Raw genomic sequence first — 23,741 nt, 5'->3', positions numbered from 1 at the left:
CTACAGGAGCTATAACAGGGAAATGAAAAAAAAACATCATCTCTTACCATCAATGACAACATGTGACCCAGTTCCTGGATCAAAGGCAAGTAATATCAACCTTGCGCTTCTCATCTTGGGGGTTACTGAAGAAAATGTAAAGTTCGGACTCTTCTTTTGAGGATTGTCTGCAAACGAGGAAGCAAACTATACAAACTTTCATATATGCGTGACTCAATAAGCTGCACACCTTCACTCTTGATCTACATCAACCAGAAGTGAGGCGTTTTTCTTTTGATATTCCTTGACGCTGCTAAGTGTCTTTACTCTTGCAGAGACGATTTGCCCTAAAATATGGGCAAAACCACTGTCAAAGAATGAATAAAGTCTTTTTTCGGTTGACGTACAGCTAGATGTGTGGCCGCATCAAAGTCCGATGCATACTTTCAATTTAAAATTAGCACTCTGAGGGAAATCTTGTCAAGCTGAAACAGCGATATTTTTGGGGCTTCCCGCTACTCCTTGGACCCGCCCTCTTCACACCTCCACGGAAAGGACTGATAACTTTCGCTTACATGACGGTAGAGGCAACGTTCTAAACAACAGGAAGCTTCGTGCGAATTGATGTTTATAGCTACAATGACTCACAACGAAAAAAGAATTAACTGGATACAGGAAGGTCTTATAGGGCTCGGAGGTACGAGTTATAAGTTCAATAATACAACTAAACTAGTCGATCGACCTGTTACTCCCAGCTACTCTTCACGTGCTGGAACTTCGTAAAACAGTAATATCACCAGACGCCTGACTATTCTAACAGATCTTGTCCATCTGGTTCACATGAATTTCTAGCATTTCCGCCCGCTAAATTTCTTTAAATTACCTTATAATTTTAGAGGAAGTTTAATGAAAGGATTTTTATCTTATTGGATGGTAAGCAGTAAGGATCAGAACCACAGTAAAGCGTCAGATCAGTTAGTTCTGTTTGAGCGCCAAATTACCAAATTACGTATAGATCGTCAGCTTGCATGCGTGTATTAAAAAGCTTATATTGAATTTAAAAATTGTAATTATTTTTGAACCCTTGGAAATTTAGTTCTTTAGTTCCCTCTTGGCTTGGTCGCTATTTTCAGTCTTAAGAAGCCTGCCCGTCACTGAGGGTGTCCTCTTTGTGTCTTCCTAGCTAATGGAGGTTTCACTCTATTAAACAAATTATAAAAACTGCATAATTAATATTAGTTTGAACTTCAAGATGATGATGATGATGAAGATCGGTAATGACAGGAAAAGGCCGACTAACTGCAGTCTTAAACTGAAACGTTTTAATGATCTTCTCAGTTGGCGTTCTCTACGGTACCACAAGTGTTGCTGTTGGGCATCCATTTGACACTATCAAAACCAAGATGCAAGCGCAGCGTGGATTTGAAAGTGAAGGAATGATCAGATCATTTGTGAAGACAGTGAAAACGCAAGGCATTAGAGGTCTCTATAGGTTAGCTGTCATGATTGGAAATTTCTTTTTAAATCTAGAAATTATATACCTTTATAAGTTTTTAACTTTTCATGAATTAATTTGCACATACTAGTCAACTCTTAACTTCTTTACTGGACCATAATGTTATTATAAAAAATTTTACCATGATTTTTTACTAGTTCTTTCACAGTGTATAACTTGAAATAAATTTTAAAGACTGAGGTGAAGGCAGTTGACTATTGATCATCCAGGCCCTGAAATAAGGGGAGGGGGGGCTGGGGCCCGTTTCTCGACAGTCCCGGTAACTTTACGGGCCCGAAATCAAATATTCAAATCGAAATATAAAGAATAAGAGCGCGGGTCCTGGCTAGAAAACAACTCCATTTTGTTTCGTTAACTGACAGTTTTATCATGTTAGATGCAAAACTACTGAAACCTCGATCTTTAATGTAAACGGAGACAGCTTACCACGCCCGTTAATATTATCGGGACTTTCGAGAAACAGGCTCCAGGTCTCCAAAAAAATTTTTCAGCCCTTCAGGCCCCAATTTGGTCTATAAATAAGGGGGAGGCCTGGTCCCACCAGGCCCCTCCCCTGGATCCACCACTGCTTTGTTTTACAACAGTTTTAAATTTATCTAAAAATATTTTCAGAGGATGCATTCCACCACTTTGGGGATCTGGAATCTACAGGTCAACACAGTTTGCTGTATTTGAAGCCCTGTGAGTATCGTAACTATCATCAACTGGTCCAGTGTTCTAGAACACTGTGATGAGTCTTTCATTAGGAGGAGGTAAATCCCCTCTTCCTTGTGGATGCTCATGGTCAGTAGACTGCAGGGACAGATGTAGGGGGATTTTGAATTATTGGAATCATCTCAGATATAAATTTTGCATCTGAGGCGAAGGAGAGGTATGCATGGTAGGAAGGGGAAATGTATTTATCCACTGCATAGCACTATCTAATGTTTGAACAACCGGGGCCAGGGGTAAGAAGAGGGAAGTGTATGTGGGCGATGTTTATCTGGGTTAAGAAGGGGGAAGTGTATCTGGGGTAAGAAGTGGGGGAAGTGTATCTGGTGTAAGAAGGGGGAATATGATCTGGGATAAAAAGCGGGAAGAGTTTCTGGGGTAAGAAGAGGGAAGATTATCTGGAGTAAGAAAGGGAGAAGTGTAGCTGGGGTTAAGAAGTGGGGGTTAAGAAGCATGGATTAGAAGGGGGAAATGTACCTCAAGTACGGAAAGTTTATCTGACAGTGCCGTAGCAAGATTAGATTTATTGGTGGGGCTAATCATGAGTGCCAAAGGCGTGAGCTGCTAGGCGAGTCCTGGGCATGCTCCCCCGGAAGATTTTGATTTATAGGGTCTCTGAAAAACCATTTTCAGCCTTCTGAGGGCATTAATTTCCAGCAATTTTTACCTGACTAAAATCATTGATCGGATATGTTACTTCAACCATGTTAATACCTGCTTCATTTTTCTTTGTTGAAGCCATAAATAAATAATTTTCATGCTTTATTGAACTGAAATGAACACATTGAACCAAAGAGCAGTGTGAAGAGCGTGGTCACTGACCAAATTAAATGTGCCTGTCAAAATTATTGGGGGGCCCAGGCCCATCCCATGCTATGGCACCGATCTGGGATATTAGAAAGGGGATTGGACCTTCGGTAAGAGAGAAAAAGTGCATGCAAAAGTATTCTGCACACCTATGATTTTAGATGCATCTTAGTTGCACCTGAGAAGGATTTTTTTAGAATCAAGTAATTGAAATTTTTTATCATTGTGATCCCCACCTGGTGAAGCATCAACGATATAAGCATACGATAGATAAGATTCCATTTGTCGATCTGTGAATTTTTAGCTGTGCATTTAGTTAGTGTGAAGTGGTTTCCTCTGATTTAGGAGGGTGGCCTTTGATTATAACTTTGATGATTTGCAGTCCCTCCTGAATTTTCTAGTATCTGTTTTTAGGTACACATATTTCAATGGATTTGGAAGAAGAGAAATTCCTGGGACTGGTGGATTACAGATGTAAGTTATTAATTTTTACGTTATTTTTGCATGACAAGAAAAATGAAGGCCGGTCAGAGATTTCCTAAAAGGAGACAACACTATGGAAAGACTTCTTTTGTGAACTGTCATGTTTTCTTGGAAGTTAGTTCATTCACAATCATTTTATTAACAGGAAAGTGGCATTCAATAGACCCTGAGCACAGAGGCATAGAAAGATTTAAAATCTTTTAGATTTACAAATAACAAAAAATGAGATTCTCTTCTAGAAATGTACCCTTGGTTAATACTGGGAAAACTCCTCAAGTTTTACATTAAGCTTTGACCTGCCTCTGCAAACATAGTATATGTACTTTTCTGTTGTTGTTCAGATCAAGGACGGGCCAATCAGATTCAATAGTTTTGTTACTGTACCTACGTTATGATTAATTTAGTTTGTTATTGTTGCAGTCGAGTGTTAATAGCTGGGGCGGCAGCTTCAACATCAAGAGCCATTATCGAGACACCCCTAGAGCTTGCCAAGGTACAATAATATTTGAGAGGTAGAGATTGTGTACATTGTACTTTTTCTGAGAATCTCTCTGTACAAGAAAAGCCCAGCCTGCGAAACCTGCAGCCATCTCTCTTGTTCCTCGCCGCCAAGAGGCGTTTTCGTTTAAAATTAACATATACATTAACACATTAATTCGTTTTTAAAAAATTAACTAATGCCAGTTTCTACAGAACTACACGGATAAAGATAAAAAAAATATTTTTAGGAAGAAATAAACTTAGAATTTCCATAGCTTGTGTTAAAGTTTTTAGTGTAATACAGTCGAACCTCCGCTAACCGCCACCTCTGTACAACGGCCACTTTTTTTCGTCCTGGCGAACAAAAAATCCATGCATTGACTCCTGTTTAAAACCATTCTACAACGATACCTCTTTACAATGGCCACTTTCTTCTGTACCCGGGGGGCTTCTGTACCTATTGCTTTATAATATCTGCTCAACATGTCAGAACAGGTCGGATCAGTGACCCGTAAAAAATCCTCTGACTTTTATGGTGGAATTCGATTTCAATCTGAGTTTTACAATCAGATGGGAACTTGAAGATAACTAATAACTTTCTCAAAATAGACAATATCTGTTTAGATGACAGTTTAAAGTATCGGATTATGGCGATTAAAACAAATAAAAACTTCATACCTTTCTCCAACTGAAGCGTGACTTTCAGAATTCAGGGCGGAAAAACGTTCTGCGCAAGCTTCTGCGCATCCCTTATCGCAGGCTCAAGGCGGGCTTTTCTGTGTGTTGACTGTGTTTGTTTGTTGCTGGAGTTCTGAGTGAAATGCACGAGGTGCGAACGTTTGCTCCCTGTAAAGCATTTTTGTTTGACATGTTTGCTTTTTATTCGTCGCATGAAAATTACTTTGGATTCAGAACAACCAATGTTAAAGGAAAAACGGATCATTCCGTCAGTCTGAGGTGGAATAAAAGGTTTTGAACTAATCTTAAGAGGCGAGTATTTTTCTTATTGTGCATCTGATTAATTTATGAGTTGATTTCGCCGGGTTCAATTAAAACCCGTTTGAATTCTGTTATTAGTAGTCACGGTTACTTTTTTTACATGCCCAGATTTATTACCTTTGCAGAACCAGCTTTATCTTTGTCTTCAGTCAAAGAATCAGATTGCTGTTATAACGCATCAGACTAAACAAACTTGTGCGCTTATTAAACTTTCTCGGAAATAGAAGGCCAGGAAGCTTACTCAAGATCATTTTTCTGTTTTTTTTGTTGTTGTAATAATAGTCAGAGCTTTTTTCATTTTTCATGACATAGTTTTGTCTTCCAGTGCACTGTGAAAGTCACAGTCTGTTCTTTATAAGTATAACTTTCTGTACGCAATTTGTCCTTTTCACTCGCTGTGAAGTAGAGAACGACAACTGCGGGCAGTGACTTCAAAACAATTGACTCTTTTCCCGTAAACAATTGCTGCAGCTTGATTTGACTGAGGCGAGCAAAACAAACCCGTATGTGCAATTTTCTTTATTTTCTAATGATCGGCTGAGTTTAATTTGCTTAAACGAAGACCCTCGCATGGACCAGTCAAGCTTATTGAAAATAGCTACATGGTGAATCATGGCTTGGCTGCCAAGTTGCAACTGATCTTTTGCTTTCAAGATCTTAAGGTAGGTTCTTTTCGTACAGAAAATTCATTTCTTCATTGTCAGCAAAAATTTTTTGAAATAGTGTAACTTTAACTTTGTTTGAAGGAAATCCTATTTACGCGTAGGTTTTTGATAGATGTTATGCGTGTTCAACTTGACAACACAAAGCAAAATTTATATATCTGCGCGAAACGAGCAAGTTTAAAAAACTATAGTTGCTTTTAAACCGATTTTTGGGAAGATTTTACTAAATAAAGGTTGACCTTTTTTCTGCCCACATATCAACGCAATAACTTGTACATTGACGATTTTGTTTATATTTTAGTGATCTGTGAAACTACGAGTGTCCGATCGAGCGAGGGTTTTAAAATATCAGCTCGAGTGCGACAAAGTTCAGTGACTTCAAACACACTGTGGGCAAGCGTTATTTTTTTGGGGCAAATCACTGTCCAAAGATATGTTGTTTTTGTGTCCACAGTGGAGCTCCGGACCTTATATATCCAGGAACTTCCTTATATGAACATATTTTGTGAATGCATCTTGAAAAAAATCGGACCTACGCACGCACATTTCCAGTACAACGCAAAGAAATTAATGTCGTTAAAGTCCGTTTAACCATGAGGTATTCTTCGAAAAAATTAAGTAACGACAAGGTTATAACCACAGCTTGCAACTTTTGAAGACAAATTGCCTGGTCTTTCCAGGTTATGAGTGGAAACATTTGATTTTTAGGCAACAAAATATTTGAAATCCCCCCATTTTTTCAAACCCGACCAGGGGATCTGGGCAAAAAAGTTCACGCATGCTCAGTACGTTTTTCCGCCCTGAACTTTCAGAACGCCTCGAGGGATAGACTGGATCAGATACCAGGCTTCAGTCGGCCAAAGTCAAATGTCCCGACCCCGGGGTCGCTTCGCACGATGAGAAGCCCGACAGGGGGGATAGTCTCAAGCATCAAATATCCCCCCCCCCCTTGCCCGCATCCCCCCCCCCCCGCGGGATTTCCATTGATTGGTGCATAAGCTGACCACGAGAGAGGTTCAACTGTACTATAGTCATTTACATTTACATTATAGAGTTTTAGTTGTATCTTTGATAAAGTTCTGCGTACATTGTAAGTGCTCCAATTTTTTTCTTATTTCTCTTCCAATTTACGCCTCAGGTAAGGAGACAAACAGGCCAGTCATGGCACTTCAGAGGGTTATACAAGGTGAGACAAATAAAACTGAACTTTTGTGGTATCCATCCATCCCAAACTGGCTATGACATCCTTTTTCATTTGTAACAAAGTGCGTTAAACAAAGATATCATTTGAAGCCATAGTAAAGAACATCTTTCAATAAAATAATTAGTAGGGGATAACACAGAGTTTAAAGTCAGACAAAATCAGTGGTAGGCCGGGTTGTCGTGATTAACAGTGAAGTGCCGGCAACCGGCTTAAAAACCGGCTACTTTGAGGTTTGAGCCGTGAACTTTTTTGGAAAAAGAGGTGAAGTGATGGAATGAAAGCCTGAAATTGCCTGCAGCATTCGATTACCAAGCTGAATATTCTTATTACATCCTAGCTGTCTACTTTAAAACTTAATGAGAACCCTGAGTGGACAGTGAATTTTGAAGAAAACAGACTTCTAGGTTTTCTGCTCTTGTCTATAGGGTGTTGTTATATTGTTCCGCGATTTGCGACCTGAGTGGTCTTAGCAAATTTCCGTATCTGATGAAACATATCAATCGCAAACATAATGATTAATGCAGGAATCTTTGCGAAATCATGGCTCATTATTACAATGTACCGAAAGGGGTACGTATCAATTTCTATAGAGGCCATAAACCCCTTTCAACCCTGCCCCGGCCCAGGCTTAGCCTTCATTCCTGACTCCTCTCCGGGTACAAGGGCAGCAGGCTGGCGGAAATGTATGTTGGCATAATTTTTTTTCCGTTGCAGGGCTTTGGTGTGACGTGGTGTCGTACAATGGGTCTCATGTGTACGTATTTTGTTCTTCTGGATTCTGGAAGAAGACATTTGCCAGACCTGTTCAGAAGACCGATCTTGGGTCCCTTTCTTGCCTCGGGTATAGCAGCCACGTATCCTTTTCAATCGGTTTAATTTATATCACAGACTTGCTCCTGTCGTGTTATGTCTTAATCATTTCCTTCTTCCTCCCGTTTTTCCCCCTCCTTTTCTATCACTTCTCGCTGTCCGCTGTACTTAGTCCAAATGGAAGGATCATGCGCTGAGCAGTATCAAAGACCATCTTTCTAGAGTCGATAGCAAAATGACTCTTGGTTAAAGTAGTAAAGCAGAGTATTCGTAGAAGTAAGCCAAGACATTAACTTCAAAATCAAACGGGGAAAAATAAGGTGAAAAATATGCTGGCTTATGTAAGTTATAACAACGAAAAATCCATATGTACATGCAAACTGACAAGCAAACAAAGGAAGCTTACATTGCAAGTATTCTCGTGCGAAATAAGCGCGAATAAGTTTTGGGCGCGAAGAAAAACTTTCTTAACTTGCACCAAAGTTCCACGCATGGCTCGTAAAGGAGGCCTTTTACGCATGCTAAAATAAATGCGACCACTCCGACCATTTAATATAAATATACAGAAATGACTCTACTGCTGCCCTCCTGCTTCCAACAACAAAAGATATTGTTCTCAAAAATTTCTCAGGGAGTCCAAGAAGAATTTTAGTTCAATACTGTACAGAAAAAACCCTAGAAAAGCAGAAGATAGAGGGACAGACAAAAGTCTCGTCGAGCATATTTTACATGTTCTTACTGTACATTGTGATGCGTTCTCGTTCGTCGAACGCGATAGCTTTCCAGTGTAATTTGTCCTTGACATTTTGTCGTCTTGCTTGGTGGGTTGTCTGGCCGTTAGAGAACATGAAGTCACAGGTACAAGGGAATTACGGCAAGTATGTAACCTCCTCATTCTTTTTTCAACACCTCTTTTAAGACACATATCGTCCACTGGACGACGCCTTGTCTGGACAACTGAGAAGAAGGAATGGCTACTGAGTGATAAGGCCAATAATGTGCGTTTTTACCTTGAAGGTTAATCGTAACTTGTTAGATCTGCCATCAACATTGTCATAACCATCATCACCATCATCATTGTCATCATCATCATCGTCGTGGTCTTCCAGGTTGTCTTGGTTATCACTTTCTCTCCCAATCACTTGTGAGGAGACGTGAAATTAACTCTTCCAAATAGACTTTCCACGCCATAATGAAGGCCTCGGCCTAAAATATCATATTTCAGTCTCTTTAGGCCCTCTTTCTCCCTGCTCGGTTTCCAAAGACTAAGCACATTCAAATTCAACAAAATTCTATCCTCTTGGAATACGTAACTGGGTCGCACCAAGAATCGTTGAGCTGTTACTCAAAGACCCTGCCGGTAATGTAAACCCAAACCAGCCCATAAGAGTTAAAATTTTAACCTTGAGTTAGCGTTTATCGAGATTCGAACAACTCGTCTCCCACCGTCTCTTTGTAACTTGCATGCAGTATTGCTGTAATCTCTGCATTGCTCTTTTTAATTGCTTCCTCGTTACTCCGACCTCTGGCTTTTTTTTTTGCTGGCGCACGATGTTAAAGAACTTGTAAAGAAAGGATATTTAGTTTTATTCCCTACTGTCAGTCAGTCAATTAAACGTGCAATCAAAATTAGCTTTGTTAACAGCCAGTCTTGATTTAAACTCAAGGGACCTTCCTGTGGTGGCTCGTATGAGGCTAGTGATTAAAGAGAGGGGTGGCTTTTTTGGTCTGTACCGCGGCATTGTTCCAGGATCAATCAGGAGCTTCATGTCAAATGGAACATCTATGATTGCCATGAGCTGGGCCCAAAGAAAAGTGTCCCAGTGGGGCCTCAGAGGATGACAGTGTCTGGAGTGAAGCAGGAATATAATTTATATACTTAATTAAGAAGACTGCAAACATTCTTGTCTTCACGGATGGTAGCTGGGAGGGACTATTTTTAAAATCTAGTGATCTGGTGTTTCGACGGTGGCGCATTAACAGTTAACATCCAGAAGAAAAAGTTAGCCACCGTTTTTTGCAGATCAGAAGTCCTGACTGATAAAAAAGTCTCTTCCAGCAACTAACTCTGTCTGACTAAGAAGTAACAAAAGAACCAATCAGAGAATCGGATTTTGGTCACTTGATCGAATTGGACCTTTCCGAGAGTCACGTGACTTTGACTTTGATTGTAACTTCAAATGAGGAATAAGGCAAACAAGGCACTGCTAGCGGCTGATATTATAACCTTTGGCAAGCAATGCAAGGGAAACAGTCTTATCCTTCCTCTACTAGCTCACCAGTAAGCACTAATCGCCCATCCTCACATTTTCCTAAATGCTAGTTTCTGAATACTTATTTGAACGTGAGAGAGGATTTTGAATGTAGTTTGTATCTATTTATGGATTTATTTATATATTTTTTTAGAAATCTGGTTTACAATCAGTCCACACAAAAAGGTTTCTTGGAAAAATATAACCCATTAAGTAAATGGTGAGATAAGCCAATGGTCACTGGTTAAAATAATGGATTTTCAGTAGTACTCCTGAACAACAACTTCAATGTAATAAGTTTTGGCAATAAATTCGCAATTGAAAGGGACAAAATTCATAAGATTTTCTTCAATTAAACTCCGCAACGCCACTGGCGACCGAAGTTAATTATTCCGGCCTGATCTTTTTACAGAAAAGGTTTTTAATGAGTATTTTTGCGAGCCGTGTATCTTTACTTCTAAGTTACAGTTTATTGCACTAAAAAAATAAATTCTTTAGTTGGCTTATTTCCAATTATTTTCCACTTTGGGGCTTGGCGTTTAATCGAGAAAGTGTGATAAATATGAAAGAAAAAAAAAGAAAGAACAATTTTAAATCCGACTGCTAACCAGTTGAATCATATAATAGGGAATATTGCTAACTTAGCACCCCTATCTTTTTTACAGGGCGGAAGGTTGCGGGTTTGATTCCAGGGACCGGACCAATACTCATTGTGGTCTTCAAATAACGGAGGAAGAAGGCACAGTCTTTGCTCTGCAAACAGAGTAGACTTTCATGTGGTTCGAATGGCCACACAAAAACAGGGGTGGGGGGGGGGGGGGGGTCGTCTCTATCAGGACAGGTAAAAAAAGTTTTCTCAAGTAGTAATTGCGTGCCAATTACCTTGACACTTAGATAAAGTACGTTTTTTGAGCAACTCCGGATCTTCACTGGTATTTCTGTGCATTCTTTTAGTTCAGCCATTTTTTTGTCTTGGCATAACAGGAGAAATCTTCTGCCTACGAGTACGGGTGTGTGAACATTTTGCAACGTAGTTTGATCCCATGCCATTCAGAGTACAGCCAATCAGAAGCAGATATCGACAGAAAAAAAAAGTTTTGAAAAAATTAGCCCGCGAAAACATCCGTTTCTCCTGGCTCTTCGCCACTGGTGACGTTTCGCGCGGAACGTGCCCAGCGGCGAAGAGCGAGGAGAATTGCGAGAAACGGATGTTTTCGCAGGCTAGAAAAAAATTAGACTACGAGTAGTCCCCCATTTTTCCTCAGGGATAGTAGAGCGAGCGAAACACAGGTCGCCTTTTTCTCGCGTGGGGTGATTTTCACGCGCGCTCGCGTTTCGCTCGCTCTACGATCCCTGAGGGAAAATGGGGGACTACTCGTAGTCTAGAAAAAAATTTGTTGACGAAGCTTTGTCAACAAGAGATCTGGGTACGAGATTAAATCCTGGACTGTGGGTTAGACTGTGGGACGATATTGGCGTTATACCTTATGACACTTACATGAGGACTGTCATGAAAAGTTTGAGAAGAACAACTCGGTTTAATACACACAATGGAAGACGGCAACCCGGTGATAGTTGCAGTGGATGGAAGTGAACACAGCAAGAAAGCCTTTGAATGTAAGTTATACATGATTACTAGACTGTTCTTTGTCATAATTTCTTTTGTATTTCAAAATGCTGTACGAAATTTCGGGAGTTTAATAATTAATGTTGATCACGAAAACGTGCTTCGTGACATGAAGTTTGCTTTTTATTAAATTTGCTTCTTTTATTCCGCAAAAAATTCATGGCTCCGATTAGCTTAACGTATTTGGGTGAAAACGTAGAGTTCGTAGATAAAAATGTCTTTCCTTCTCTTCAATTTACTCGCTAGACAGATCAGACTTTACCAGTTTAAAAGTTATATACAGGTAACTTACTTTTTTTCCCTGAAGCAGCCAAAAAAGGGAAGCTAATGCGCTAATTTGAGGGCTTAGATTCTATTCCTTCCATCATAAGAGGCTGTGAATATTATAAACACTGACACAGTGCACTTCATTAAGTTCACTACCCAGACTCCAGGCCGGGGCCATGTTGGAAAACAAGAATACTCTGGGGACAAGGTTGCGGGAAGTTAAGGAGGCTCGTACCCATTTTTCTAGGTCTCATCCCTTTGTGTTTGATGCTTCACAACTTTGGCCGTAGAGCAAGTACGGAAAAGCCAGAAAGTGAAACATGTTTAACATTGAACTTACTTTTAGGTTAAGTTTTGTTGACATTCCTTCTTTCTTAGCAACAGAATAACGATGACATGAAATTTACAAATTGGGAATTTTCTCAAAATCTAGCAAATATATTGTTTCACTTTGTGGCTTTTCTGTAGATGCTTTACAGCCAAAGTTATGGAGCATCAAACACACAGGGGTGAGACCTTGAAAAATGGATGCAAGTCTCCTTAAAACTGGTGCATCAGAAAATTTGCAGTTCTGTGTCCACTTCATTAATTTATGGGGAGCTCCACCCCTCCATTGCTTGGGTAGATTTAGAGGTAGTTAGGGGAGGTAGGAAAGGAGCTGCAGCTCTCCCTTTGGTGTTTGAATATAAATTTCATTTATTTGGACTAGTGGGACAGTTTGGGACCAAGCAGAGATCATGCAATGCCTGTGTTGCACAAAATATTGTATTGCAGAGGTCATGAAACTAAACATAGCCAACAGATAAAATATTTTAGTAGAAATACGGCATGAATCACAGAACCTCGCAAAGCAAACAAAAAAACAAATAAAGAAAAAAAAAGCAAAACAACAATGACAAAAAATAGTCCTCTTAGAGGACATGAACGTACTGGCATTCAGTAGCCTGTGCTCCAGTAAACAAGCGCAGAAATTCCATACTGATGACTCGTCACTACCCAGATCTGGGTAGTGACGAGTCATAAGTAAGGAATTTTGGTGCTCGTTTCTCAGAGATGTTATTTTGTGGGAAAACCTGCAGTGGTGGCTTCGCGAAATGTCGTCTGTTTTCTCCTAATACAGTAAGCTTTTGTAAAGTACATTTCAATCAAACCAATAATTTTCATTGGGTATTGACATTATGCCTTTCTTGTTCCATCTTGCATAAAAGTTTTCATAGTATTATTATTTGGAAATAAATCAATGAACTTATAGCTTATAATTTCTACTTTCAGGGTACTGTGGAAATTATCACAAGCCAGATGACCAGATTGTTTTTGTACATGCCATCGATTCTGACAAAAGACCAATCATTATGCATCCCCGTATGTATATATATTTGAGAATATTATTGAGCTGTAGGATGGTGTTTCTTTTAATTTTTACAGCATTATTTTGAATTTTTCTTAGATGGGATGTCATATCGTGAAAGTTACACAAGTTGGTTTGAGAAGTGCAAAAGTGATGAAGAGCACATGATGAGCTCATTTGCTGACATTTGCAGAAATAAAAAGGTACCATTAAACCCTAAAGTGGGTAAACTGTGGAAATTTGGGTGGGTGCAGCAAGGAGTGAGGAGAGAGAGCTGTATTTGCAGGCTATGGATCAGGCTACAAAAATAGTGAAAAATCATTTCCAGTTTCAGGCCCAGCTATTCTAAATTTGTTTAAGAGAGCACAAATGCTTATACCCAACACCTGACCAGAATCGGTGGTTATCAAACATTATATGTAGATAAAAATTCGGATTTGAGACTGGAAGGAGTAAAAAACAACACATTTTGGCACGTATCATTGATAATAATACCCATGCATAAGTAGTTAATACAAGAGTTTCGAAGCCAAGGGCTGAATTTCTCAGTGTGTCTTGTTATTATATATTCTGGGTTAACTATCAAAAGAGTATGAGTCATCATCCTCAGCTGTGCTATTCATCCTTCAAACAACTTGATGCAGAGGGTTTTGGGTTGATCGTTTAACTGAAGTCTGGAGATTATGCAATATTTTCTTTGCAGGTACAGTTATAAGGTCCCCTTGGTGGACCTTATAACTGTACCTGCCAAGAAAGCTGAGCATTTAATTCACATGGATTAAAAGTGTAGAGAAATAGTGAAGACAGAACCGCTTTAATTTATATTTCTTTAGTTTGAAGATGTAGTCAAGAAAGTAGAATAATATAATAATAATAATAATTATTAAGTATTATGATGATAACCAAAACAAATGAAAACAACTCATGGCAATATAGTTTATTTTAATAATAATTATTAATAATTTAATATTACTAAACTTGAATGAAAAATTCGCTGCATATAATACAGTTTGAACATCTCTACAACCACAATTCACTCTGTAATTCACTCTTCTATTCAGGGATTTTGATATTTTGCACGGTCATGGAGCTGAAAAAAATTCAGGTAAATTCACCAAAAATGCAAAACACTGCGAAATTCGATAGAAATCTTATGAAATACATGTCTGTACAACATATTTGAAACTTGTCTCAGCTATTGGGGCTGTCTAGTTGCTGTAAAACTTGCAAATTTATCTTGAAACTTTGTCACTGAAACGTGCAAATAACGTCCCAAAACTACATGGTGTAGATTGTGTTGCGAAAAACTGGGCACTAGCGATGATGTTAAAGGCCCTGCCATTGGTTCATTTCTGGAGCATATTGTTAATGAAAGAGCAAGTGATGACCTCTGTTAGAAAAACGATAAAAATGCTGGTCTGATCAGAACAGAACTGATCAATTTCTAGCGAAATTTGCCCCCAAAATAACCACAAAATCGGCTGTATTTTACTGATTGCTTTTCACCGAAGTTTGCCCCGAAAATTCCCGCAAAATCAGTAGATTTTTCCGCGAATTTGTCCCTAAAAGTCCTGCGAAATTTGACTTTTGTTCCCGCGACCTGTCAGAAGCCCTGTCTATTTACCCACAGAAATTATAAAGAAAATGACTTGTCTTACATTTTTGTTACATGCTGTCTTTGGGTCACTCTTGTAGTGCAACTATAAAAAGTGAAATTGAAATTGTATTTATCATTACCATAATTATTATAATATTATTATTATTATTATTATTACATTGCATTTGTCTAGTTTTTTTGGGACAATACTGTCAGTGTTTTTTCTTTATAGTGTTTGCAAAAAGAGGATCAGGTTACAGATGAACGAGGCCCTCTTGGGGGGGGGGGGGGGGGGAGGGGGTATGATGTTAATCCCTAGTCTGAATTTCAAAACTGGTTGTTTTGCGTTTTGAGATGGCGGTCATTATCCTTTTTTCTGTGGCAGTTTCAACCAATCTTCATGTCGTTTGTTGCCATTTCTTCTGTCTTTCAACGCCATGTGACTTGCTGGAATTTTAGCCTATCAGGGCCTCAATCTGAACACAAAAGCATGACCTAACTGTGCCACTATTGACAAAAGCTGAAAAGAAAAAGATTGTACTATTGTTACCATTGGTGTCATTATTCAATTCTTGTAAGCCATTGACTTTAATTCAAAATGGAAAATTATTTGATACCCATGTTTGTTGTCACATACAGTAAATAAAAAGGCACAGTTAACAGCTGTGCTCCAGCAGTACCCAGTGGCCTGGCTCGCACCTTTTAATTACTTTTACTCTTGGGAGACTAAGAAATCTTAGTTTATTCATAGAAGTCGTATGCTGGGGACCCTGGATTTTATAGGTTTAGAGTACTGGGCTCCATTCAGGTTTTCTAAAAGCACAGTAGCCTTGCCACTGAATATGCAAAATTAAGGAAAGAACACTCCCTAGCAAATTGTAAAGCAGCACAAATAAATGAATCCAAACTGGTTTTGTTCTGTTTAACTGTTACTAGATGAACTTCAAGCTGGTTACAGATGTTGGTAGACCTGGAGAAGTGATTTGTCAGACCGCAAAAAGAGAAAAAGCCAATCACATTGTGATGGGTAGTCGAGGATTAGGGACTGTACGACGCACACTTCTTGGTAGCGTTAGTGACTACACTCTACACCATGCTACTGTCCCAGTTTCAGTGGTGCCACCATTGTGCCAAGATTAGGCAGAAGTTCAATTAGATACTTACACTGTATCTTTATTCAGTGAATTTACTTTTATTAGTTATCCTGTGAAACAATGGAAAATATTGTTACCAATTTGTTAGTGACTTTATATTGTGCAATGCTACAGCACAGCCTTATGCAGTATTTTTGTATTGGTTCTGAAGAAAACATGAAAGATACTCTGTGTGTATACTGGTAGTATAAATTTGTTTTCTGCAATTCTTTGGAGAAGAAAATTTCATAGCTCATTTTACCTACCAGAGACATTGAGGATTCTTTCTTTCTTAGCTGTTCCATGAGTTGTGGTAATAGAAAAATAAAATAGAGAGAAAATTTAAAGTTTTTGAGGTAAATAAATATTGTAATATTTTGCTCATTTTCAGTGCATTTTTCCACTCCTTGTTTGGATTTTTTTTTCTAATTTTTCTGTGGAAACGTTTGGTTGGCAAACACATTTTTCAGTTTCTTATATGATAGGACAGCAGAATATTGCAATTCAATATCACATATTGAGCATATTGCTCCATAAATATTATTGTTAAAGGGCCATTCTATTGAGAATAAATCAAGTAATGAGTAAAACATATCCAGAGTCCTAAAGCCTCTTAGTTAGTAGGTAGTCTAACTGTTACCTCTGGTTGTTTGTTATATTTAATATACATGTTATTATATACATACTGAGAAATACTCACCAAAAAGCTATGTCGTAAATTTTCGTACGCAAATTAGTTCTAGCCAATCAGAGGAGCGAACGATGGTTTTCACACGTGAAAAAAAATGATACGTCCAATCAGAATCGCGAACGATGTTTTTTCACGTGTGAGAAAAATGATACGTCCAATCAGAAGGCACAGAGGTGTGTGGGTTTCGCGCCAAAATTGCCGCCTTTTATTGCGGCTTGCAGCGCCGCTTCGAACACATTCAACGAGAAAAGTTTTACTCAAAGAGTTTTTCTCGCTAAAAAAGTGATAAACATTTCGGAAATGGAGTGGGAATAGTTTCATTTGTTTCACTGTCGATAAAGAAAACGGTAGAGAGCCCGTGAAACAACAGCGGAAAGGGATAAACAGAACGAGACGTAAGCTTTTGTTGTGCTTTTTGTCGGAGCTACTTTGCCTTTCATTTAAGCTTAAGGGTGCGTTTCTTTAAAAAAATCCAAATCCGTATTCTTGCATCCAAAAACGGATTTTGCGTTTCTTTAATAAAATCCGAAAATGGATTTTGAATCTATAGAATCCACACTCCGAGTGGATTCATTAGATCAAATCTAAATCCGGATTTTTAGGATTCATGATCCGTGCGTTTCTTTATTGCACGGATACAAAAAGCAGTACGTTTGGCAAGCGGTCGTCTTCTTAAAATCCGCCACATTCCCGGTCCAATTTCTCAGTAACAGTAGAGCAAATCATTTAAACAACTAAAGCGAAGCTGTAGATGTTATCATATAAAGTATCAATAACGCAATTCTAACCTGAAAACAAAAAACAGACTGGCGACAAGACTCAAAAGTGTTGACAAACGCTCCTACAGATCGATAAAAATCATCACCAAGATCATCTTTAATGGCCTGTAACTCTGAAACCCCACAACACTGCGTTTGGAGACAAAAACATAACTTACATAGGTCAAAACTCTTTCTCATTTTTGAAAAATTAAATCTCATAACAATTTCATAAAAATGATCAGTGACTTTAAACACTACTTTCCGCAGGTACCTTGCGAGTCAGCCGCGAAGTAAAACCAGTTAATCCAACAATAAAGCTCTCGAATTGAAACAAGTAATACGATTAATTCGAGAGTATCTTTTTATGTCAATGTTTGAACTTGAGAAGTGCTTGAATACAGTTCAAGTGTACAAAATTGCCTAGGAAATATGGTTACACCCATACTCCGTTTATAGCCAGTTGGGCTGACGCAAGATTCTACAGGAGCCTTCCACTGAAAACAATACCTTCAAGAAAAAGTCAGAATCAAAACAATGGCTTTTATAAACAGGTGGTAAATATCTCAGAATTGGGAACGGAACACTTAGGCTAGTGACTCGGCGATTTAAACATTTTTACTTCGAACCTGGACAGCGACATTGAAGCTTATCTGATAACGGCTTACGACTTGAAGAGAGAGTTCCTGAAGGCACCAAATCGCTTTTTAATGAGAAGACAAATATTCTGTCAAGGTTCAGCTATACCGTTCAATCTTCCCCCAAAAAAGTGGTAACCAGGACGCCTTTTAAATTGGTCAATAAACGCTCGAAAATTCTGGAGTAACTGTTTCCATGGGGGTCCGCATATTCCAACCAGCAGTGCAGATTCAAGCATTTCACCCACCTATAAAACTACACTGTACATGCTTCGATTGCCGAAGCTATTCGGGTGTAAGTTTTTTGTGGGTAAATAATAGTTGCTTCATTTGCTCCTCAGAGGTAAGTATAAGGAAACTATTTCTCAAGTCTGTTGTTCTGTGGGAGTATATCTACCACACTTGAAATTATGCTTCTAGAGCTGATACCCAAGTATCTCAGCAACAAAATACTTATAGTGTAAATCTTTTATTGACACTTTTTTTTACTTTCCATGGAAGTATGCAAGATAATCTTACTAAATAAAAGAAAAAGTCAGGAAAAATGTCTAGACAGATCATATTACTGAAGACAGTACATGAAGCACTGGGCAAAGAGAAAAATAATCAAACTAAACAAAACATTTTGGGTTGTAGTTTCACATCACTAAAAAATACAACTGGAAATCTGTCTGCATTCTCAGGCTAAAGCTTCCAGTAATGAATTGATTCGAAGGCTATGCCTGTTAAAACACATTCTTCATTATTTTTCTTCTAAAATCCTGTCTGTGAGCAGTTACACGAAAATAATTTCTTGGTATAAATCCTCACATTGTCAATAACCAAAAAAAGAACAAGTAGATGATCAGTAATGTTATGTTCTGGAGTGACCATAGATGTTTTGATCAAACGGTGATGTAGAGGCCAAGAGAATCAGTAATAATGAGAGGCCTGCCAGTCTACTCTCTAATTCAGTTTACATGTGAGCCATGTAAGCCTGGAAACGTCATTGGTCTAAGTAGTGTTAATCCTGTAGGAAAAAACAGAAAATGATTAGCATTACCATATTATTTACACCACCATAGTTAGTGGAAACTATGATACTACTGAAAACCTGTTTAAGATTTATATAATGTTTTATATAGTTAGATATAGACTGATTAGTTACTCTTGGTGAAACAAAGTAAGCAAGTAAAGGGTGCAGTGTCTACATGCATCAGTCAATTGAAACCCTTCTCCTCCCCCCCTCTAAACCTCTGGGGCATAGCGGGGATTTAATGCAGCCAATGCCAAGCTAATTCCAGGGTGTGCTGGCCCTAGGTGCAGTGGAATTAACAAAATTCCTGCTTGACCCAGCTCATGAGCAGGGATTTAACAGCACATAGTTTATACATTTTTGGAAGGGGGAACAGAGAGAGGGATTTAACATGAGTGACTTAGGAGAAGCCCCTGTTTCCTCTAGGGGGGGGGGGGGAGGGTTGTGCCGTAGGTATGTTCCAACTGAACGGCATAGTTTTCAAGCAGTTTGCTCTGGGATAGGGTATAAAGAGAGTTTGGGTTCCAGGAAACTGATTGGTTGAAGATTTTAGTCTAGACTAAGCAAACTGGTAATTGTCCCTCAAAATTAGAATCAAAAGCAAGGAGTTGCCATTACTCAACAAAAGAAAACCCAGAATGAAGTTGATCGTCAGGGCTAGACAATTAGCAAAGAAACCAAGTCCCTACTCCTAAAATGTAAAAGCACACTGCAAAACAAAAGTAAACCTTGGAACAGGTGGAAGCACTGTTAAAAATAATTTATTGTTAACAAGGTTCAGCCAGGGGATGACATTTCTCATGAACTTGATGCAACGCAGTTGAGAGTTTCCATCAACAGGTCCATTGGTTTGAAAATAAAATAAATAGATAAAGAGTACCAGACAGAAGAGAGCGGTTTAAATCAAGCCAAGAACTACAACTACTAATTCCCTGCCATAAGGTGCTTTTAACAAACTCTTGGCCCAGGAAGTGGAAAAATTGGTGGTGTTTTAACACCAGGCTATTGTTAAATTCCCAGGGATCAGGGGGCCGGGGTTTCAATTGACTGATGTATTATTCTACCAGATGTTGAGAGGGTATTGAAAGTAAACTACAGTGTACATACATATACACTTGCAGGCTTGATAGTGCAGTCTAAAATTATCCTTCAAGGGTGTTACCCGCCTCCCCCACCCCCGGGACTTTCCTAACATCAGAAGGTGTCCAAAAAATTTACGAAGGCTGAACAAATATTTAGATTACATGTTGTAGTGCCTCAAAAAGAGTGAACTTCTCCACGATCGGGCTTTTACGAGATTTTAAGAGGTCATAGTAATCTTAACAACTCTCAGTATACTTATATACGTCTTACTGAAGAACCGAAATAACGACAAAACAGCTCATTTATAACAAATTTTCGTAACCAACCTCACTTCAACAAGATTGCAAAATTATAACGGAGGAAATTGATTCGAATAACTACACTGATCATTTTTGTGGCTTATTCCCTGACATTTATCATAAGCTATATGGATTCTGTGAGATATAAACTACTTTGGAGCGAAGCTACAAGTCTTCTCATGCTTTTTATCCAGAGAAAAACGAGTTTTTGTCGAGCAAAATTCCTCACCGCACTCACATAATTTTCCTAACTTGGAGACTCACCAAAACGCTTCAGCAACCTTTTTTGCCGAATTTTCACGTAGCAATCAAAATACACTTACCTTTTCCGTTGGAATATGAGGTAATGGTATCCTCGATGAAAAGGGAAACCACATTGCTGCTTCATTCACGGGAAAAAATAAGCTCAAAGTGTTCACATAAAAAACAATAACACCGCCATTTTCGAAAATTCTGCTCGTCGCACGCCTCACGTTGATGTGACGTCACGATGGCCCGACACATCGGACAGCCGCGCTGACGAGTTTATGACTCCCTCCTGCCCGCCATTTTGTTGTAAATATTAGCTGCTGCCGGCCATGGCGAATAAACAAGGTGAGTTTTTTGTGTAGTTTCACCGAAATTTTCCGTCCTGTACGTATTTTTATAAATTTTCCGGATGTTTGATGCGTCTTGGCATCTTTTATTTCTATCTACAGGACAATATTGGACGCACAGTTTATCTGCAGGTGAATATCCAGAATATCAGTGGAACGAAAGCCACGTTCAACCGGGCATTCAACCTTATCTTCCTCAGTTCATGTTTCCACCACCGCAGGCATCACAGTTCAGCCATGAAACAGTCAGATCAGTATCACCTCAGCCTGGTCCAAGTTTTTCTTCTTTGGAAACAGCTGCAGCCACATTCAGTCAGTCGAGTGAAGGCACCGAAGGCGAATCGAGAGCTCTTGTACGCTGGTCTAGAGCTGATGTGCTGTTGTTAATTTCCTGCTATGTCGAACGCAGAGAACGATTTAAAGATATAAACAAAAAGAACAAGTCCCTGTGGGAAGAAATCAGCGAAGAATTAAAGAAGAACGGAGTGTTCTTTAATGCCAAGGCGTGTGAGACGAAATTGAAAAATCTGAAGAGAAGTTATGTTGCTTGTGTTGATCACAACAAAGTCAGCGGAAATGACCGAAAGAAATGCAACTTCTATGACGAACTTCACGAAATATTTTCGAAAGATGATGCCATCGCTCCAAAAACATTGTGCAGCAACATTGATGATAAACGGAGCAAAGATGCAGTCAAGAGTGTTAAAAATTCCAGTTCCACATTGAGTTCCACAGGTAGTGACACAGAGGAGCCTGTGGTTACAAAAGCAAAGAAAAAGAAGTTACCAGAGCGGAAGAAAAGAGAAGACCTCGTTGGGCTCTTTAAGGAATTTACACAAGACAGGAAAGAGGAAGAAAAGGAAAAGATTAAAAAGTTTGAAAATATGCACAATGAACGCATGGCACTCATGGGCCGATTTTTGAATGTTTTTGAAAAATCATTGAACAAAGAGTAACCTTGATTCCATAATTTTTTATTGTGTTGCAGAACATGGGATTATTTGACCACAAACATGAACATAGATACAGTAAACCTGAGTTTGTTGTCAGTATTGAGTTATCTAAAAGTTTATTATATCATACATGTTAACAGTATTATTGCAAGTTGTATGTTTTTTTTATCACATACATACAAGGAACTACAACAGCAACATTAGGTGAGAGGGCCTAACTAAACTGGTTTTGATATTATTTATATCCTTTACTTTTTTTAGCCTGATTCTCAGATGCTTCAGATCACTTGTGTCACGCACTTCCTCCTTTCTGTGCGTGACACAAGCAACCTGGACTGTCAGAGTATTAGGCTGTTACATTTGTGTTGAAAGTTTACATTTCAAGCAACACCATAAAATAAATAATGTTTCAGGTAGTATAAAGTGATCCATGTACATGGCTCTACTATTTTCTTATATACTTTTAAAAACAAATAAAATATTGATATTTATAGCAAAAAGACTATTATACAGTATAAACTTTATGAATGACATACACCACCTATGAAAGAAGTGTTCATGAAAACACCACAGTACAAAAGGTATCAATACATAAACCACTTATAAATGCTAGGTTTATGGGATTAGTCTCATTATCATGTTTCTCTTATCAACTGCTCCTACACCTGGTGGAAAGATGTCATCATCATTGTCATCATTGTCATCATCATCATTACAGTCATCTAAAAAATCATCGATGTCATCTTCAATAATGCAAATGTTGTGTAAGATGCAAGAGGATACAATAATTTCCGGTATGTCCTCAATTTTGTCAACATCCATCATTGTTTTTAGCTTCCTAAACCTGTTCTTAAAAAGCCCTATGGACCTCTCAACCACCATTCTGGTGGAACTGTGGGCAGTATTGTAACGTCTTTGTTGAGCAGTCAAACGTCCGTTGTCTCGAAATGGGGTCAACAGCCACCTCTTCAAGGGATATGCTGCGTCTCCCAAAATGTGGGAGTTGCCAGGAAAATAATTGTCTGGGTTCACTTCAACTTCTCGGCAGATCGGAGAATTACGAAACACGCGAGCATCGTGTACTGAACCAGGGTAACCACAGAAAACATCGGTTATGAATAAATCCGGGTCACAAATGACTTGTAGTTGGACGGAAAAGAAACCTTTGCGATTTATGTATTGTTCATGATTGTTATGTGGTGCTTTGATTGGTATGTGGGTGCCATCAATAGCCCCCAAAACACCCGGAAAACCCTTTTTCTCTTCAAAGGCCTCCATCACCGCTTGGGCTTTTAGACCAGTTGGAAACTTGATAAACTCATCCATTAAGTTCCTCACTATTGCTTTGCAAACTCGTCTGTAGACTCTGTACGCAGTTGCCCTGCAAACATCAAATCGATCGGCAACAGAGCGTAAACATTCTGGATTCCCAAGAATCCACAGCGTAATAAGGATTTGCTTTCTTAACTCGACCGGTGGTCTTCCTCTATCGCCGGTGTATTGAGGTAAGTCGCCGTGGACCGAAAGCAAATGTTCGAGAACTGTAACTGTATGCCGTGACATGCGGAAGTGACTTCGGAAGTCCTCCGGTATGTAACTAGGTACGGTTATTTCGTAAAAATTCTTTGTGCGAACGTGTTCTTTTCGGACGAGCTGTCCGGCCGCCAAAAGGAATAAAACTGCTTCGTCATCGGCTCCTAAAAGAACCTGTTGTTGTTCAAGGTCATCGGCAAGGACTTCTTCGAACAGTTCAAACATCAAACCAAAACTTTCCGCCATTTTGAAAACTCCCCCCAAAACACGCGAACTTCATGCTGGGGTCGTTACGGC

General features: G+C 39.0%; 3 protein-coding genes across 3 annotated transcripts; all 3 read left to right on the top strand.

Annotated features, from left to right (window-relative positions):
• The first annotated feature begins 586 nt into the window (after positions 1-586).
• On the top strand, positions 587-10,402 carry LOC140937277 (mitochondrial substrate carrier family protein S-like). Its single transcript, XM_073386817.1, has 9 exons — positions 587-676; positions 1,318-1,471; positions 2,108-2,176; positions 3,428-3,487; positions 3,917-3,989; positions 6,779-6,826; positions 7,559-7,698; positions 8,467-8,532; positions 9,322-10,402. Exons 1-9 carry the CDS (start codon positions 604-606, stop codon positions 9,494-9,496), a joined length of 858 nt encoding a protein of 285 aa, XP_073242918.1. The 5' UTR covers positions 587-603; the 3' UTR covers positions 9,497-10,402.
• A 978-nt stretch (positions 10,403-11,380) lies between these two features.
• On the top strand, positions 11,381-16,241 carry LOC140937164 (universal stress protein in QAH/OAS sulfhydrylase 3'region-like). The gene is made up of 4 exons (XM_073386696.1): positions 11,381-11,523; positions 13,073-13,162; positions 13,248-13,351; positions 15,682-16,241. The coding sequence occupies exons 1-4, from the start codon at positions 11,457-11,459 to the stop codon at positions 15,883-15,885; spliced, it is 465 nt and encodes a 154-aa protein (XP_073242797.1). The 5' UTR covers positions 11,381-11,456; the 3' UTR covers positions 15,886-16,241.
• Positions 16,242-20,909: 4,668 nt separating this feature from the next.
• LOC140938558 (uncharacterized) lies at positions 20,910-22,295 on the top strand. Its single transcript, XM_073388048.1, has 2 exons — positions 20,910-20,956; positions 21,061-22,295. The coding sequence occupies exons 1-2, from the start codon at positions 20,941-20,943 to the stop codon at positions 21,912-21,914; spliced, it is 870 nt and encodes a 289-aa protein (XP_073244149.1). The 5' UTR covers positions 20,910-20,940; the 3' UTR covers positions 21,915-22,295.
• Positions 22,296-23,741: the final 1,446 nt, after the last annotated feature.

Source organism: Porites lutea, chromosome 5 (genome assembly GCF_958299795.1).
Source record: "Porites lutea chromosome 5, jaPorLute2.1, whole genome shotgun sequence".
Classification (NCBI taxonomy): Eukaryota; Metazoa; Cnidaria; class Anthozoa; order Scleractinia; family Poritidae; genus Porites; species Porites lutea.
Note: the sequence above shows the minus strand (reverse complement) of the source record. Positions and strands in the feature narration are given on the sequence as shown.